The sequence below is a fragment of the Galleria mellonella genome, unplaced genomic scaffold (genome assembly GCF_026898425.1).
Source record: "Galleria mellonella isolate WM207_F2 unplaced genomic scaffold, CSIRO_AGI_GalMel_v1 utg200, whole genome shotgun sequence".
NCBI classification, from domain to species: Eukaryota; Metazoa; Arthropoda; class Insecta; order Lepidoptera; family Pyralidae; genus Galleria; species Galleria mellonella.
The window spans coordinates 989,357-1,009,935 of NW_026442034.1; the positions used below are offsets into that span (position 1 = coordinate 989,357).

At 36.5% G+C, this 20,579-nt stretch overlaps 2 protein-coding genes across 2 annotated transcripts in view; one reads left to right on the forward strand and one right to left on the reverse strand.

Annotated features, from left to right (window-relative positions):
• Window positions 1-20,579, reverse strand: part of LOC113513874 (atrial natriuretic peptide-converting enzyme) — a 166,826-nt gene that overhangs the window by 110,117 nt on the left and 36,130 nt on the right. The gene's annotated exons all lie outside the window — the stretch shown is intronic.
• Window positions 16,132-19,453, forward strand: LOC128200531 (uncharacterized). Its single transcript, XM_052894244.1, has 2 exons — window positions 16,132-16,794; window positions 17,319-19,453. Exon 2 carries the CDS (start codon window positions 17,324-17,326, stop codon window positions 19,193-19,195), a length of 1,872 nt encoding a protein of 623 aa, XP_052750204.1. The 5' UTR covers window positions 16,132-16,794; window positions 17,319-17,323; the 3' UTR covers window positions 19,196-19,453.

Below are 20,579 nucleotides of genomic sequence, written 5' to 3' on the forward strand. Positions count from 1 at the left end.
TAGTCGATTCGTAAACAAACTGAGCAAACATTGCCGAAATAAATCAAATGTGCACATTCAATTTACGATTGGTCGCAACTATTGCTCGGAATTCAATTCGCTTGGGTACTTTCATTATACCGTCAAAGGGTTCTTGGGGGGTGTTCAATAAGGAATACTCTTATCTCAAGCGCTTGTCTCTTAGTGCGCACCCATAGACGATTCAGGGAACAGTTCGCGATTGACTATGCATAAATTATTGCTTCATTAAAGCATACGACAAAATCGCAATGAAGTCAAAATTGCACTTTTAAGTTTATTTATTGAATTTAACAAGCGAGCAAAGCTACTTTAAATGATTCTTACTAAAGTGTTATTAATATAATAACTGTGAAAGTTTATCACGATAGATGAATGTTTGTTACTCTTTCATGCAAAAACTACTGAATGAATTTGAATGAGATTTAGCATACATCTTAAATTAGTATAGCTTTTTTTATTCAACTTAGAATGGCAAACGAGCTGACGGCCCACTTGATGGAAAGTGGTAACCGTCGCCTACAGACATGAACAGTACCGTGGACATAACAGAGTATACTGTTTCGCCCATGACACCCCCCACGCGTTGCCATTGCTGAGGACTCAGGTGTTATTCCTCTGTACCCAGTAAATTCACGCCATATCCCACCTTTCAAATCGAAACATAACCATGCAAACAACTGCTTCACGGTTAAAACACGAATGGGACAGAGGTACCCAAGCAATCGACTTTTGTACAAAGTCTCCCTCTGGTGACGTAACTAATGACTATAAGATTTGGTATACAGCTACTATATAAGGAAAAGCAGAAAAGGATATAAACTACTTCTTATCCGGATTAGTGAACATATCCCGGTCATGTTGCTATTTTCATAAAGTTTAATTATATAAATAAAAATAGATATATAACCCATTTCAAAAAATACATAAAAGCTAGCAAAGTACCAGTGAAGACTAACAGATGTGAATGAAATGAAAACAGGTCCATCGTGTTGAATTCACCAGGGATTAACTGATTGACAGAACTGGTGAGACCTGATGGTCCAGTCGTGTAAAATGTCAGGTCGATTTCCACACGGTTTCTGCTGGAAATCATCCTGATTAATTCCTGGTGAAATCATCACGAATTAGTCAGATAACATAGGGAGCAAATGAGTACTTTTGTTTTATATTAAAAAAAAAAAGTGTATATAATTTGATTGTATAAACTCATTTGTTAATTTACGTGTCATAAATGGCTCAAATAAAGTGTTTATCTATCTATCTATCTATGGAATTCACCAACATACGAGCACCAAGTACCAACCATCGCAAACGAATTCCTGCAACAGCAGAGGAATTGCAGGCACATTGCTTGCCTTTTGAAGAAGAAATATGCTCTTTCCCTGAAGTTTTCAGTGTCGTATCTATTCGGAAATAATATACGACTAAGTTTTTTACGTAACGTTTTTTTTTTCATTCCTTATCGCATTTCAGCCAGCTGTGTAACCGTCACCGACAAACGTCTAATATATTCCCCTTGGAGTCCCGCGGGATTGCAATGAATATTGAATCGAGTAAGGTGAGAGGGAGCCCACTAATCGGAGTCAAAGCCCTGGGACTTGGCCAATTGAGCCGATCCGTATTCAATATTACTAGTTCGACGGCTTAATAAATCACTTGCGAGACCGTTTACAACGTACGATTTTTAGCTAACGTAAAAAAAGGTGGTTTTGCATGCATATGAGTCTACTGGGAACGGCTTATCCAGAGCCAGGGGACTACAGATATCTCAAGTCGCGGGATATCGTTAAGGTAACACATAGATCTATGAAATGATGGTATAAGGCAGGGGGAAGCGCAAAAGATCCCGATGTGTCGACGTGCAACAGCTTAGCTGACTCCATATGCGATATAAGATAAGGGTGGTAATATCTAGCAATACCTATATATTGTAGTTACCATACCTACACATGTATTTGCCCAATAACATATATTAGGTATCGCTAATCCAATATATAATATGGAAAAGAAGCACCCGCTCGTAATGAATATAGATATCCGACTGGTATGGGCGATATCGCTATGGGTGGTCATCATTGTCAAGAACAAATCAATGTATAGATATCAGATATTACCCATTTCTAATATCGACTGTATATTTTGTGTGTAATCTATCCTATTTAAATTGGTCACGTCATAATTTGATAATGACTTAACCGATTTCATTCATCTATTTTGAACGTTCTGTGTGAAAGGAAAATTACAAAAATGCGTAGAAAATTGGAAAATATCAATAAATAATACTATTTCAACTACGCGCGTTTGAGAGTTCAAGCGTTCAGCTTGATCCCGTCATAGAATAACCTGCCCCTTCTTTTTCTATAAGTGTCGTAAGAGACAAGTAAAAAAAAATTAATGGTCCAGTGACGGGAAGCAGGTTTCCTTTTAAAACATCACCAAGGCCCAACTACAGTTGCTAACCTGCCTACTAAGCGTGACAACTACTGGCAAAATCTCCCGATAGAGGGAGGCCTATGTTCCGCAGTGGGCAATTAACGACTGACATAATCTAAAAGTAATAGGCGAGAAATGTAACTCGCCTATAATTGGGCATTTCATTCAGATGCTGTTCTAGTCGGCTGGCTCACATCTGAGTGCACTGCTTAATGAATTCAATATGCTTTTCTTTTTTTTACTAACACAGTTTGTAAGAAAATTGTTACTAACAAAACGGACCACATTGTAGTCTGAATAATAAAGTATATTTTTATTATTATAATTGTAATACATACAGTTACTATTCGATCACGGTCCAAAATCGTATGCCAATCGGATCGATCCCACTGAACGATCTTCTGAGAGAGAGGTCCGACGTCCCCGTCTCCACTTGGCCAATTAAGTTTGCAATCTTCCAAAGTTCTGAGTTATTATGCCGCCTGTAATTAGTACTGTACGTACTCAATGTTACCTTTTAAACTACTAGGCTATTTCTCGCGACTTTGCTCGTATGCGATAGTATATAAAATATCCTATATGTTATAATATAATCTACCCCCAAATTTTATTAAAATCCATTTACGCATTTAGTAATAAACTACAGTTGCCAATCCACCTGCTGAGCTTGGTAACTACTGGAAAAACTCCCCATAGAGAACGGACAGACAGAGAACCCGAGACAGAAGCGTCCAAGACTTTTATACAAAATCTCCCTCTGGTAAATTATGGCTTTGACGATGACTTATGTCCAACAGTGGACAGTTGATAGCTGATATTTATTTATTTATTTATTCTTTATTGCATAATAAATTTTGTACAAATGGCGAGCTTAATGCCATATGGCATTCTCTACCAGCTAACCATTAGGTAAAAACAGAAAGCGTATGAAGGGCAGATGTGGTGAAAAATATGTGACAATTATAGTAACACATTAAGGCAGTACACAATATAAATATAATATACACATAAGAAATGCACATATATAAACATTACATGATACGTAGTAAACATATATACAAACATTCACATTTACAATATTAGTAGGACAGTATATGACGAATTGTTGCCTGCGACCTCGTACGCGTACGGAACCACTACCACGTGGCACATCAAAAAATATCATCTTCATCACATCAGCTGTTACCTATCCACTGCTGAACGTTAACCTCCCCTATACACTGTCATAAAGAACGAGACCGTTCTTTAACGTAGTTTACCATTGGGTAATCGCTTAGCATCAGGTGAGCTGCATGCTCGTTTGCCCCCTATGTTGTAAAAAAAAATACTGATTATAAGGTGAGAATGGAAAAGTAGGTCAGTTAGCCCATCATAATGAATATACCTGGAATTAACCATGAATGATTTCCAAGGGAGGTCACGTAGAGCCCGACCTATTAGGGTATATTGCTAGCAATGGGACTAGTAGTTTGCATTACTAACAATCCCTTCCTCTCCTCTATTTCAATATTAACAATCACATACATACCGTCGCTTGTCGAAAGAAAAATATGTAAAGCAATATTAATCCGTTCATACAGGAACTATGCCGGGCCCACATTGTTTCCTAAATATAGGAAGTACACTAATTGAAATTACAACATAAAATTCCGAAATATTTAATAACGTTGAACATCCCAAAAGTTTTGATGGAAAGGATAATAACTCGTGTATTGTTTAGATCCCGTATAGTGCGACTATTATTGTGAAATAGCCGAAAACTATGCGAACTATTTCAGCGGGCACACACCCACCTCTATAAATTAGGCGAAATAAATATTTGTATTCCACAGTTTGTAACTCAAACTTTGTGGTTTTGACCAAAACAATCCAATGTTTAACTTATCTAGGAAGATATAATAGTGAAATTACAAAGTATAAAGGCATAACGCCTTAGTTCTCAGGAGTGGCAACAGTTACCACTTTTTATCCTGTATACCACCGACTGGTTTGCGAGTCTAAGTTGATAAAAAATAAAGGAGAGGTAGATATTCTTATTCTTTTGTATTATTTTTAAGCAAATTTAAAATGACAGCAATTATTGGACTGTTACCATACCTTATAAGCCATTAATTGTCCACTGCTGGACATAGGTCTCCCTCTTTTTCACCGAACATGGGACAGCAGTCTCATGCTCAGTAACCCCACTAAAAATTTGCGTTATCTGAATTAAATCCCATTTGATATACACTGAAGTAAGTGTAATATCAAATGGTTAATAAATGTTTTTTTTTTTTTTGTTAAGCGTGACATTTTAATTATTTTTTACCCCTTCTATTGACATTTTTCTATTTTGTAAATTTATTGTATTAGTTGTTATGTGTATATATATATATATATATATAATGATATAATGTACTATAATCTAGACTTTTAATATGTAAAGTCAAGTTAAATAATGTAATTGAATTATAATTTTGTTTACCGGTTTTTTTTTTATATAAAATGTAAAATATTTGCATGGCTACATCTTTTAAGGCAATTAAACAGGTGCCAAAATAATACCACGTGGCTTGTTATAATTTTAAACTGTTTAATGCAAATAAACTCATTTCATTCATTTATTTAACGAGTATTCCTATATAAAATAATGATTAAATGTTTTTCTATTTCCATTTGTTTGCCCTCAGGGATCTAAACCTTTCTTTTTCCCAGTTCAATTTCTAAAATATCTCTTCTACTTGTTCGATTGTTGCCATTTTCACTAGAATCTTTATAGTACTTTGTTAGTAATAAACTTAGTTTCCACCTCATTGACTGTACAGTACAGTGTTTACTTACATTTGTTCTTGTTTGTCTATTTATTACCAAGTGTCTACACTTATCAAACTGTACAATAGCGTTTGCTTAAGGACGTCTGTCCCACCATTCCACTTTAGTTTCTGTCATGAGAAGCTGCGTTTGCTGCAATGAAGCAAAGTGTGTTTCGGTTTGAATTATTGGGATATGGCAGTGAAGTTATAAGGCATATTGCAATCCAATATGGCACCCTTTATAATACAATACACTCTTAGAAAGACCCGGCTTCGTCTAGTTTTTTTTTTTTTTAAATAAAATAGTATAGTCCTCGTAGTGTATATTTCAATTGATTAAAGAATGTTCAAAAGTAGTTAAGTATTTTTTTTTATTTATCCATTACAATACCGTATGCTTCAAGTTGCTCAGCGAGCTATGAATATGGCTATGTTCGGTGTTTCCGACATTCTACGTGACAGAATCCGAAATTATGATATCCACTAAAGAAGCAAAATGACTGACGTAGTCTGAAGGTTAAACAAGTTGAAGTGGTAATTGCCTGGTCACAGCTCGAAGAGCTAACAACCAATAGGGAAGAATGGTTCTCAAATAATAACCCTGTACAAGTAAACGCAGTGTAAGACGACCCTCCACTAGATGGAGCGACTATCTCAAATACGTCACAGAATGTCAGTGGATGTAGGTGTCTCGCGACCGTTTCTTATGCCAATCTATGGGGGAATCCTGTGATCAGCAGTGGACAGATAATAGCTGAAGATGACGAGGACGGTTCATTACAAACAAAACAGTCAGATATAAACTCTTTTTGATAGATAGATACTCTTTATTGTTTCCTCCAAAAGATTACAATAGTAAACTTATTATAAATATAAATAATTACAAGAAATAATCACAATGAGAAAACAATGGGCGGCCCTTATCGCTAAGTGCGATCTCTTCCAGGCAACCTTTGGATGGAGAGGAGTAATTATAAACAATTTGGTGGGAGGCACGATGAAAAATGTTGTTAGCTTAAAATATGGGATATGGTAATTTAAATAAAATAAAATACAAATTTCAAACGAGACGTTATAAGAAATTGGTACGTAACTATTGTTTCGATATTTTCGAGTTTTCTCGAAACGTCCCGTGATTTCCAGTAAACATGGATTACACGTTTCCAAGACAACAAAACATACTTAATATTTCGTATAATATCACAAAGTGATCTGATATTATTTTCCATCGTATTTTTGGGTAAAAAGGGTAAAAGCTTTTTTAATCATCTCCCAAAACAGAAAGTTCTCAGTTTGTCTCTATTTTTTTTAATATGTTACGATATTGGGTGCCTTAGTCCCATTCGTGTTTCTACCATGAAGTAGTTGTGTTTGCAAGGCTGTGTTTCTGTTTGACGGGACAGTGAAGTTGTACGAAAAACCAGCCCAATCAAAAGTTAATTTTTCACTAAAAATTTTATAGAAGAGTATAACAAAAGAATAGAAAATATTTATTTCCTAGAAAATAACATAGTTATAACGGTAAATACAATAACATTATATATATAAAGTGTCTCATATTTGGCAAAAGGAACTGGCTCAGCTGATGAGTGTCCCAGTGCAATGTGTACAGCTGCACAGCGCTGGTTTCCAGCCAGCCCATTTCTTTACAGAATACATCAAAAGGTCTTCTGTCAATTTTAAGTCGACACTTTAGTAAATAATGCGTAGTATTATTAATTTACACCGTGTGGTCCCGACATAGAATAGGCCACCCCTTCCTTTTCATGGGTGTCCTAAGAGGCGACTAAGTGAGGGCAAGGTGTAGACAGCAGCATTTCTCTTAAAACATCTCCAAATTTTAACTGCAGTTTCCAATCCGCCTGCCAAGCGTGGCAACTACTGGCAAAACTCCCCAAGGCGGAGGTTTATTTTTTTCATTTTTTTTTATACAACTTAGAATGGCAAACAAGCTGACGGCCCACCTGATGGAAAGTGGTTACCGTCGCCTATAGATATGAGCAGTGCCATGGACATAACAGAGTATACTGTTTCGCCCATGATACCCCCCCAAACGTTGCCATTCCTGAGAACTCAGGCGTTATTCCTCTGTACCCTGTAAATTCATGCTATATCCCACCCTTCAAACTGAAACACAGCCATGCAAACACAACTGCTGCACGGTAGAAACACGAATGGGACAGAGGTACCCAAGCAATCGACTTTTGTACAAAGTCTCTCTGGCTTATGTTCAACAGTGAACACTTAGAAGCTAATATGATGAAGATGATTAATTTTCTCATAATAAAATCGATATATTTATAAATCAATATCACAATTTAGTAGGATTACATTTGATTTCATCGATTCGATTCTGCAGGCACGTATCGTATGCTGTTCATTTCCATCGAATGATTCAATTCCGAGCCAATTCGTTCTAACATGTCTCCGCTGCGTTTCCGATCGAGTTACCGATGCACACGGCTCCCGTCGTTTTGTTGCGGTAAAGGTAATTTCCTGCATTAGACTGAAAGAATGATGGCAATTATTGGTAAACAAAAATAGAAATTTATTTATTTATTTAGTAAGTATAAGCGATATTATCGAATGGCAACACATGGTGGATACCATGGGCGTAACAGTATACTCTATAGGCGACGGCTACCACTTTCCATCAGATGGGCTGTCAGCTTGTTTGCCATACTAAGTTGTATAAAAAAAAACCATGAAAATATAGATATTCAAGCTACGATAATAAATAAACGACTGTAATAAAAAACCTCTCTTTCGAAATTCGGTTAACCGCAATCACCATTGCGGAAAGTTCAAAAGTTCAACGATCCTTCACAATATCATTTGACTTCTTCAATTTTATAACAAAAATATCAGCCACCTGCGGCCCCCGTTTTCCCCCGTTTTATCACGAAGGACTCCGGATCGATTTATTATTTTCCTTTAATTAGTCGAGCGGATCAAATTATTGACGGCTCGTTTGTATGATGTTTAGTATTCGTGTTTCTGAAGTTTCGTTACACATTGTTTTGTGCGAGTGCTTTGTCTTAAATTAGTCTTCTTGGAGATCTTATGAGTTTTTAAAACTCGACAACTTTTACAAATTAAATGGGCATTATATGAAGCAAAATTTTGCAAAAATGCGAACGTTGAGATGGATGTGCGGAGTGACAAGATTGGACAAAATCAAGAATGATTATATCAGAGGAAGTATGAAAGTGGCGCCAGTGATAGAAAAGTTAAGAAGTAACCGTTTATCCTGGTACGGGCACGTGATGCGCAGAAATGAGAAGCAAATACTAAAAAAAGTATTAAGAATGAAAGTAGATGGCTATAAGAGCAGAGGAAGACCTAAAAAGACATGGATGGATTGTGTGAGGGACGATATGGCCAGAATGGGAGCGAGAGCGGAAATGACTGGGAATAGAGAAGAATGAAAGAGGAAAACATATTACGACGACCCCAAATAATAATTGGGATAAGGGTAGGAAGATGCTGATATATGAAGCAAAATTTCTAAATTTGCGCACGGTTATACAAATTTTTTACCCATATAGTAATAACTTATCATCTTTTAAGTATAGAAGAGCTAGTTAATCCAGATATATAATTAGAGATAAGTGATTAAAATTTTTTAAGAAATATATATATATATATATATATATATATATTTAAAGATAAAAAAATTCTTTGAGATCACTGCCAGCTGGTAGGATGCCTAGGATACTTGCTGCATTTCCACGCTGAATAGCAATGGAAATGCGTTGACCAAAGTATAGGCCAGCCTTCTGCTCACCAGAGGTTTCCACCAGCCGGCGTAATTTTATTGAAAATATATTTTTGGATTAATATTCATAGTAACATACAATTCTATATAATACATAATTAATTCAGCACAATAAAGATTTTACAATAACACCTAAACATATTATTAATAAATGTAAATTATGAGCTTATTTAGTTACATTTCACAGAATCACAAAAAAATATTAATCGTGATTAATTCTTGTGGAATTCGTCACATGGTGAAAATCGATACAATACATACAATATACGTTTGGGTAAAAATCAAAATTCACATCTGGCAAACACTAGTTTGTAGATAGATATATACTCTTTATTGTTTCCTCCAAAAGATTACAATAGTAAACTTATTATAGATACAAACAACTACAAGAAATGATCACAATGAGAAAACATTGGGCGACCTTATCGCTAAGAGCGATCTCTTCCAGGCAACCTTTGGATGGAGAGGAGTAATTATATACAGTTTGATCGGAGGCACGATGAAATTCTGTTATTTCTAAAATAAAGAGATGTGATACATGTAATAATGTAAATATATATCCCTACTTATTATATATACTTATATACTATTATATATACACACATACATACATATATACATACACATATATACGTGTGTGTATGTATATATGTATGTATAGGTGTGTGTGTTCATGGTATACTTTTTTTATTGAGCAAAACGTATTCGTATTTAAGGCATGTCTTTATTAAGTTAAGTACTTATTAATTAAAGTAACATAGAGGAATAAGAACATAAAGTTCGCACGTGCGAGCATTATATTGCTACATAAATTGTGCCACAACGGATTAACATCAATTAATGGCCCTCTTGTAACAAGATCGCGTTCCTTCTATACACTTCAGTGCAAAATAACAGCTGTCACATGAATAAAATTAAATTAAAATAAATTTATTGCGATAAATGTGGTAAATTTAGGTAATATTATATATTTTGTGTAGTCTTAACATTCAGCCAGCGTGGCATGCAACATTTTTATATGTATTATTATTGCTAACTATTAATTAAAAGTTACATTTTTTTTGATGGGTGAAAATAGTATGGTAACACCGCCTGCGCTAACGGAATACGCTGGTGGAGCACCAGTGAAGGGTGATCGATGAGAATGAAAACAGGCCAGTTAGCCCATCATGATGAATTCATCAGGAATTAACCATGATAGTTTCCAGGGAGAACCACGAGGAGGTCGACCTGGTTGAGTATATTGCTAGCAATGGGATTCTCAGTCTCCATTACTAACAATCCCTTTCCCCCCAAAAGTTATATTAATACTAATACCACATTGATATTCAAATTATTATTGTAAATTTATACATGCATGTCATTAATGTTCACTCAGTTATTCCTTTTTAAAAGGCCGGCAGCACACCTGCAATGCCGCTGGTGTTGTGGGTGATCATGGGTGGCGGTACTCACTTACCATCAGGTGAGTCGCGTGCTTGTTTGCCCCCTGTGTTGTAAAAAAAAACCCTAAAACGCTAGGATTAAATTTAAAATTTTCAGATATTTTCAATTTTTAATACGTCAAATAAACACTGCTGTGTGTATACTATAATATTGGCCGGCTGTGTACAGGACGTATCGCGAGTGCGTGTACACAGTACGCGACATGGCGGGGCAAAGTGCGAGCGGGGCGATTACACGCCAGTGCCGAGCGCCGATAACACTGACAATGATGTGCTTATCCATAATGAAATTATCTGCGAACACCACTTGTAGCACTCTGCACTTGTTCCCCTAATTACATGTGTGGAGAAACATCGTGGTATTGCAATATGGGTTTTATTTTATTATTATTTAGATTTTTTTATACCACTGAAGTGGCAAACCAGCATACGGCCAACTTAATAGTAAGTGGTTACCGTAGCCTACCTGCTATACCAGAGGTATTACGCGCGCGTTGCAGACCCTGAGGAAACCTCTTTACCCCCCTTTTGAAGTACCAATGCGGTAGTCTTTTGGGAAAACCTCGGCAGGGAGGTCATTCCATAACCTGGGTGTTCGTGGGAGGAAACATCTCTGAAACCGCGGTATACGCGACCATTGAGGCTGTAGGATATAAGGATGAACTCCCTGTCGAAGACGAGCCGTACGATGGTATAAAATGGCCGGGGGCATCATATTGAACAATTCCTCTGAGCACAATCTGTTGTACAAGCTTGTTTCAATGTCCTTACAGGATACATCTCAATACGACATGGTACAACAAACAATAATGGTTAGATTTTAAAGCAACAAATAGTAAACATTCCAGCCAGAATACATAATAAGATTAAAACCTCTATTCGAAATATTATTTAATAAAACAAGTGTTCTTATTAAATGTGCGTAATGGAGCAAATTTGATTTAGCCTTATGTACTTCAAATAACACGTGACGTCTAGCACGAGTACACAAAAATGTTTATGTTAGCCCATATCGTCATAGTCGTAGAATACTGACGGATCTGACGGAAATGTTACATATATAGACCCGTCAGTATTCTACGATTATGACGATATGACAGAATTTTCAATATCTAATTAATAAAAAATACGATCCTTACTTCTAATAAACAGTATATATATATTCCATATACATATATCGTGACCTTGTTACTATTTTATTACATTGAGTAGATTTAGTACTCTACTATCTATGGTCGCCTTAGTAGAATCAAGGGCTTACGCCCTCCAATAATCCTTCCTAGATTCACACAGGGGATAAATCCCACGGACACACGAGGTTTCTTCCTTGTATCATTACAAAATACTACAGTAAGGTATACATATGATTATTTGCATATGTATAAAAATAATTAAGTATACCTCTACATCAAGGATGGTACTAATAAAAGGTAGTGATTACTTGTTCACCCCTGGCTGTGCAAGCACACTAATCCTAGGGGGAGATGGGATTGCCGATCTCCCCGTGGTTCCTTTTGGAAACCATCGTGGTTGATTTATTGTTAGAATCATCACAGTAGACTAACTGACATGCTTCATTCTCACCTATCATCCCTCGCTGGTGCCCCGCCAGTGTATACCGATAGCGCAGGCGGGGTTTTTTTTTTTTGATGAGTGAAAATGGTATGGTAACCCCGCCTGCGCTAACGGGATACGCTGGCGGAGCACCAGTGAAGGGTGATAGATGAGAATGAAAACAGGCCAGTTAGCCCATCATGATGAATTCATCAGGAATTAACCATGATAGTTTCCAGAGGAAACCGCGGAAAGGTCGACCTGGTTGGATATATTGCTAGCAATGGGATTCTCAATTTCCATTAGTAACAATCCCTTTCCCCCCAAATTGCGCAGGCGGGGTTACCATTCCATTATTATCCCTTAAAAAAAAGCACACTTATCCTTGTTCTGGGGTAAGATTTTTTTATTATTATTTTTTTATACTACTTAGAATGGCAAACAAGCTGACGGCCCACTTGACGGAAAGTGGTAACCGTCGCCTATAGACATGAGCAGTACCATGGACATAATAGAGTATACTGTTTCGCCCATGATACCCCCCCCCCCCCAAGCGTTGTCATTCCTGAGGACTCAGGTGTTATTCCTCTGTACCCTGTAAATTCATGCCATATCCCACCCTTTAAACCGAAACACAGCCATGCAAACACAACTGCTTCACGGTTGAAACACGAATGGGACAGAGGTATCCAAGCAATCGACTTTTGTACAAAGTCTCCGTCTGGTAACGCTAATATTACGAGAGTTGCAAGTTCAATGACATTCCGTTTAAGTAATATATTATATGTACCGTACGGGGACAGAGAGCTAACCCATTAGTCAGTCCCTAATTACTCTTGTTTGCCGCCAGGGACTGAACTCAAACAGTTGACAGTACCTCGAGTGCGGTTTGATGAAGCAGTTAAACTTGCCTAAGAAACACGAGTTAACGGGATACTTGTTTAATGTAATCTTTGTTTAATTTGTTTTTACGAGCTATCTGTTTATCGTGCATTTAAATTGTTTGGTGCAAACAAAACTTTATGATGATAAAGGGTTGGATAGGAGCGTCACTCAACTTTATCTGAACGAATGTACTAATGAATAGATCGAAAAATAACAAAATGTTTTTTGCCAAAAAATTTATTATCTTGACAGCTAGACTCTCTCGCCCTCGCCGTCCCTTAGTCGTCTCTTACAACACCCACGGGATAGGGGGAAAGGGATTGTTAGTAATGGAGACTAAAAATCCCATTGCTAGCAATATACCCAACCAGGTCGACCTCCTCGCGGTTCCCCCTGGAAACTATCATGGTTAATTCCTGATGAATTCATCATGATGGGCTGACTGGCCTGTTTTCATTCTCATCGATCACCCTTCACTGGTGCTCCGCCAGCGTATCCCGTTAGCGCAGGCGGCGTTACCATACCATTTTCACCCATCAAAAAAAAAACACCCACGGGAAAGGAAGCGGTGGCCCATTCTATACCACACATGGGCATATACGGCGAACACCACCACTGGCGAAAAACACGAGCCACCTGTGTCTTGCTGTTGGTTATTTTAATTACTAGTATAGTATTATCTGTGCTATTAAAGAAAAAACATGAATTGATTCATTTTTTTTTTGGGATGAATTTTCAGTTTTACTTGTAGAAATTCACACTGAATAAAATTTCATCCATGGATCATCATCATGAGAGGGACTGGCTGAAAACCAGCGCTGTTCAGCTGTTCACATTGCGCTGGGACACTCACAGCATCAGCTGAGCCGGTTCCTTTTGCCTAGTATGGGACACTTTTTGTATATGTTATTTATATTTTATATTGTAATTGTATGGCAATAAATGTTTCTATTCTATTCTATTCTATCATCATATCAGTCTTTAACTGTCCACTGCTGAGCACAAGCCTCCTTCTTGGAAGACTTTGCCAGTAGTTGCCACGCTTGGCAGGTGGATTAGCAACCGCAGTTAGGCTTTAAACTATAGCGATTAGTATTCGAGTACCCTGTGTACTCGAAACCTGTATTCGACGACCTGAATTCGAGTCACTACTCGACTGAGCCTACATGACACTTCATTTTATCAACGGGAGACTTTGTACAAAAGTAATTTGCTTGGGCGCCTCTGTCCCATTCGTGTTTCAACCGTGAAGCAGTTATGTTTGCATGGATGTGTTTCAGTTTGAAGTGTGGGATATGGTAGTGAATTTACAGGGTACAGAGGAATAACACCTTAGCCCTCAGGAACGGCAACGCATGGGGGGTATCATGGGCGAAACAGTATACTCTGTTATGTCCATGGTACTGCTAATGTCTATAGGCGACGGTTACTACTTTCCATCAGGTGGGCCGTCAGCTTGTTTGCCATTCTAAATTGGATAATAAAAAAAAATTAACAATTGAAGCTTCACCAATAAGCACAAATATAATAATAACGTCAAATTGAGAATCCCACCTTTTTTTTAATTATCTTTACAACTAGAATGATTGCTATTATATTCACGTACCTATTTGGTTTACAAGTGTAGACTCAGAGAGTGGCCTAACTTTTTCCATTCATTACTTTTTATACTTGTAACTTTTTCTTTTCTTTGTATTACTCAATTTGTATTCAAGCACTGACCGATTGCTAATGTATTTATTGTGTATAAATAAATCTATTTTATTTCGTATTTTTTTTTTATACAACTTAGAATGACAAACAAGCTGACGGCCCACCTGATGACTGATGAAAGTGGTAACCATCGCCTATAGACATGAGCAGTACCATGGACATAACAGAGTATACTGTTTCGCCCATGATACCCCCCATGCGTTGCCATTCCTGAGGACTCAGGTGTTATTCCTCTATACCCTGTAAATTCACACCATATCCCACCTTTCAAACCGAAACACAGCCATGCAAACATAACTGTTTCACGGTTGAAACACGAATGTATGTATTTAATTTGTACACCCCCTCAAAATGATTTCTTTCTATACAGATATAGATAACCTACAAAAATGACTGTTATATAAAAGTTATACATTTAGCATTATGTTAATCAATAACTTGAAATAATGTCTTCACAAGTTACAACATAAAATATTGTTGGAACACAACAATTTGTTGTTTCACCGCCACCAAAATGTTTCAGACCTTATAGTCCGTAGTACTTTTGATTGACAGCCGATAATAGGGCTCGCCGATCGATTGATGAATGGAGACAGCTCGTTAAAATATATTGATGTGTAACTACAGATGGGCAAAGCACCGGGTTTAAACCCGGTGCTTTGGTAAAAACCCAATAAACACCCATAAACTCCCATAATCACCCAAAAAAATAGGTTTTTACGTATTTTTTTGAAAATATGTAAGTAATACCAATAAATTATTTTTATAAATTGTATTGATCAATTCTACAATATTAAATAAAACGTTAACTAATAATATTTCAGGAAATTTTAAAAATCTATATATAATAAAATGAAAGTAATTAATTTTCAGTGTTTTCATGTTGCAGTTGATCAACATGTTGGCCTTTTGCTTCCCGTAGATACTTTAAAATTTCTTCATAACACCTCGTTCGCACACATGGCCGTATATATTTAAATTCTTGAGCCACTAACAGTCCGAAATACTCATTTCTTTTATCCTCTTCTCCATAAATTAAGCATTTAGAACAGTTTGTTTCTTCTTTCAGTAAATTTTCTTTTACTTTATCCTCGTTTTTTTCTTTGTTGCGACGACGCTGGGTAAATCATCTGGACACTGGGTCTCACTATCGCCAAATATATTTGGAGATCGGCTTCGGCTACGGCTTGGCAGACATTTTTTTCTTTCTACAATTTTAAATTAAATTTATTAGAATAAATGCTTCGAACACACGCGATCTAAGTACCTTTTTGTGTTTATTATACCTTACCTACCTAGGTATAAAAAGAGTACTTACGTAGATTTTCTTTTATTAACTGTTTTATACGAAGATCTTGATCTCTCAAATTAGCATCCATTTTACTTCCAGTGATTATCAACTAAATTAATAATCCACAAAGTATTAAATAACGTTTTTATGAAATATTTAGCACAAAAACAATACCCTTTAAATATCGATCGTCAGTAACTGTGGCTGACTTACCTATATTCTAGCAAGCAGGACTGCCAGATGTGAAGGGGAAATCCCCAATAAATTGTTGCATGTGACTGATGATGTGAGCATGTTCGTTTCATAATAAAAATGTTGCCAGGTAACCAAAAAGTCGTATGTTTTTGTGCGAATTACGATCATAATCTTTACGATCGTACATTAAAAAATAGACAAATAATAGTATGAGTACGATTTAAATCGTATATCTGTCAACCCTGCTAGCAAGACAGCGACAAAATCACGTTGCATAACAATGTAGCCCAAGCTTATATCTTATGAAATATACGGAAGAGATACGGACTTAGAAAAAACAGAAATGTTGTTCTTTGTGGAAGTCATTGATGAAATTCTATGTATTTTAGCCCGCAAACTTTCTTCAAACAAAAACAGCGCCATCTAGTATCGAGTTCTGTAATTATCTCTTTGTTTATGGATTTGAAGTAAGACCGCCACGCATGCAATACATTATGACTGGGGATTCCCCTATTCGTCGACGCTGAATATGAGGCGACGACAATCACTGTCAAACGTGTTCACTATTACTCTGACTCTGGTAACGTGACTTCCTGGTAACGTGTTAGGTAGGAAAAGCAGTAAAAAAGTGCATATTAAGGGAGCAGATTTGAAATAATATTTATACTTAACAAGAAATAATTAAAGGTAAGTGGATTTTTGAATGATACAATTATATCATGATCACTTAACAATTTTAACTTAAAATTAGATGTATTATTACAAGCTTTTATTTAGCTTGCGTTATGTAAATAAAAGTATGTAGGTATGTTCGTATGTTGATGCAATTATCCTCAATCCTCAACCGACTGGGATAAAATTTTCCATACACGTTTATTTTGGATGATAGTGCATAGTTAGCTGAGAGTCGTCATTGGATAATAATGGTGGATAGCCTAAGATGTGTACTAGATATTTATTTTTAACATAATATGCGTAAGTACCTAATCGAATTAAAGAAGTTGCTGAGAAAAATACAGAACAATACGATAATAAACTAGCGTCTGCGTTTAATCCTCCGAGGAGATGTAATTTTACAAAGGTTTTTTGTATTTATTTTATTATTTTTTTAATAAATTTATTGTAAATAACAAGAAATAATCATTGTAAAAAAATAGGCACTCTATTGTTGAATTTTCGTCAGACCAACTAATCATCGTTCATTTTTTTAGGTTCAATGGGGAGACCTAAAGATTTACGCATATGGGAGCACTACCGTACTTTACCAAACAAGTCTGTTTCTTGCAAGCTTTGTAATAAGGTCTACAAATTCAGTAATGCTGCCAAAATGCTTCAACATCTTATCACTTGTCCAAAATCTCCAGAAACATTAAAAGACTCTATGAAACTTATAAAAGATAGCTCGTCCAAAACCAAAATGTCTGGACTGTCAGAGATAGAGACAAATGATTCTTTTATAAGCCCCTCGTCGTCTGCTAACACTACAATAAATGCTGAGTTTCAAGACACCGATGATCATATAAAAACAGAATTAGCGAGAGCTATATTTGTAACAGGGACGCCATTATCGATGGTGCAACATCCTTTATGGATACAATTTTTCGAAAAATTGCAACCAAAATTTAAAATACCTTCACGTAAAGCTTTAGCGACAAAATACTTAGATAAAATATATAGAGAAATGCGTTTTGAGTTAAATGAGGAACTAAATGCTTGTAGTTACTTACACCTTCAGTGCGATGGCTGGTCTAATTTAAGAAATGAAGGAATAATAAACTTTCTTATATCAAAACCTCAACCTGCATACGTTAAAAGTTTGAATACAGAAAGTAATCCTCACACTAGTGAATACCTTAGCCAAGAAGTTGAAAAAGTAATGAAAGTGTATGGAGCAAATAAGTTTCTTGTACTTATTGGCGATAACGCTAGAAATATACAAAAGGCATTCGAATTAACAAAACTCAAATATCCACATGTTGTTCCTCTCGGTTGCTGTGCACATATCCTTAACTTGTTGTGCCAAGATATTGTAAAGATACAAGAAGTAACTGTGTTTATTATGCAAGCCATAAATATAATAAAAACTGTTAAAAGGAGTCAACGATTAAGTTCCTTGTTGATAAAATCAAGGCAGGGTGAAGATTCTACACAAACACTAAAATTGCCTTGTGCTACAAGATGGGGAAGTCATGTTACTTCGTTAAAAAGTTTGAAAGCAAATAAGATAGCTTTGCAAATATTAACAGTTAGAGAAGATGTGGTAATTTCAAGAGATATTAAAGATTTAATTCTAAGTGATGATTTCTGGACGAAGACAGGGGAATGTATAAGTATTTTGGAACCAGTCACTGAAAGCATATTTTACTTAGAGAGCGACCAGAATCGTTTGCATCGCACATACATTACATTTAGAGATGTACAAGCTAAGATACGTTTTGCATTAAATGAGATTTCGACATTGAGCGAAGAAAGCAAACAGCAGATTCTAACATCAGTATCTTCAAGATGCAATATGGCAATGAGGCCAATACATTTTGCAGCATATATTCTAGACCCCAGGACTCTAGGAGTCGAACTTACTCAAGAGGAAGAACTTAAGGGTATGGAGTTTATCTACAATTTAAGCCAACACTTAAGTTTGTCAAATGTAATGGCAGATTTGGCGTGTTATAAAGCTAAAGAAAACTTTTGGGCCAGAGGATTTGTATGGAGCTCATTAGATAGCATTGAGCCCCTAATATGGTGGAAAGGTATTTGTGGTTCCACTGAGTTAAGCAAAGTAGCGATTCGTATTCTATCAGCTCCCTGTACTTCGGCAGCCACTGAGCGTTCCTTTAGTATCCAAGGCTACATACATAATAACAAAAGAAATCGACTTACAACTGAAAGAACTGAAAAAATTTCATTCATTTGTTATAACTGGAATCTTAAACATAAAGCTGAATGCGAGGACATTCAGTTTAATGAAGAAAATACCTTAGAAGCTTTCATTGAGCAAGTAAATGAACATAACAGTTTAGACGAAATAGAGCCTATCGAACCTATACAATTCATCGCTTGTAATAACTCTGAATCTGACAGTGATTGACTGTAGTTTTACATTTTACTTTCATCTCTTTCTTAATAAACTCAAAATCAAATTAAAAGTTTTTTATTCTGTAGGCTGCATAATAATATTGTCTATGTCCAGTATAGTGGACGTCTTGCGGCTGAGATGACGATGATGAAGTACAAAATCATAAACACCCAAAAATTTGGGTGTTTATGGGGTTTAAACCCAATAAACCCAAAACACCCGGTTTTTACCCACCAGACTTTAAACCCACCCAGGTGGATTGCCCATCTCTATGTGTAACAAAAGAAAATATATTTATTATAAACATATTTTACCGAGACCCAAAAAAGTCGTCTACATCGTCGTCATGTACGAGTACATGCCTACAGAGGTGCCTTCTTCTTATTGTTGTCTAAGATTGAGAGGGAGACTTTGTACAAAAGTCGAATGCTTGGATACCTCTGTCCTATTCGTGTTTCAACCGTGAAACAGATGCGTTTGCATGGCCGTGTTTCGGTTTGAAGGGTGGGATATGACGTGAATTTACAGGGTACAGAGGAATAACACCTGTGTCCTCAGGAATGGCAACGCATGGGGGGTATCATGGGCGAAACAGTATACTCTGTTATGTCCATGGTACTGCTCATGTGTATAGGTGACGGTTACCACTTTCCATCCGGTGGGCCGTCAGCTTGTTTGCCATTCTAAGTTGTATAAATAAAAAAAAAAGATTCATAAGGTTTTTTTAACTATTCGAGATAATTCCAGACCTAGGGGGTCTGGGATGGGGAACAAGTGGCAAACGGATCCATCGATGGAATCGTTATCGAAAGCGAGTCCAATAGTTGGAATGAGACATGCGACGTTGCTATCTCATTCTATCTCACGGACTCACTAGCAACGTCGATTCCATCGATGAATGCGTTTACCACTTGTCTAGAGAGCCAGGCCCTCTAGACAAATGGCAAGCGAATTCATCGATGGAATCGACGTCGCTAGGAAGTCCATGAATAAGAATGAGATAGCAACGTCGGATGTTTTATTCCAACTCGCTAGCGATGTCGATTCCATCGACGAATTCTCTTGCCACTTGTCTAGGCAGCCAGATTAATTTACGTCGAAAGTCACGCTGTTGGTTTGAATAGTATAGAATAGAAATAATATTTATTAAAATAGACATGTTTACAAGCTCTTTTAAATCGTCACTTTTTTATGATTGTACTGCTGGGTTCGGGATATATCTGCTGAGAAGAATCCGTAAGATACTCTACAGTTACTCTTTTCAAATTATTGTGTACAAGATAATTTTACATTTTCATGCGTACTGTGACTATAAAAATAATTGAGTTTAAGTATTTAAGTATTTATATGTATTATTAAATGGAAAATAAACAAGCAAACCTGAGCAGACCAGTCC

Bases quoted from the DNA above. Each gene is read 5' to 3' on its own strand.
- LOC128200531 (XM_052894244.1), top strand. From the start codon at position 17,324: ATGGGGAGACCTAAAGATTTACGCATATGGGAGCACTACCGTACTTTA.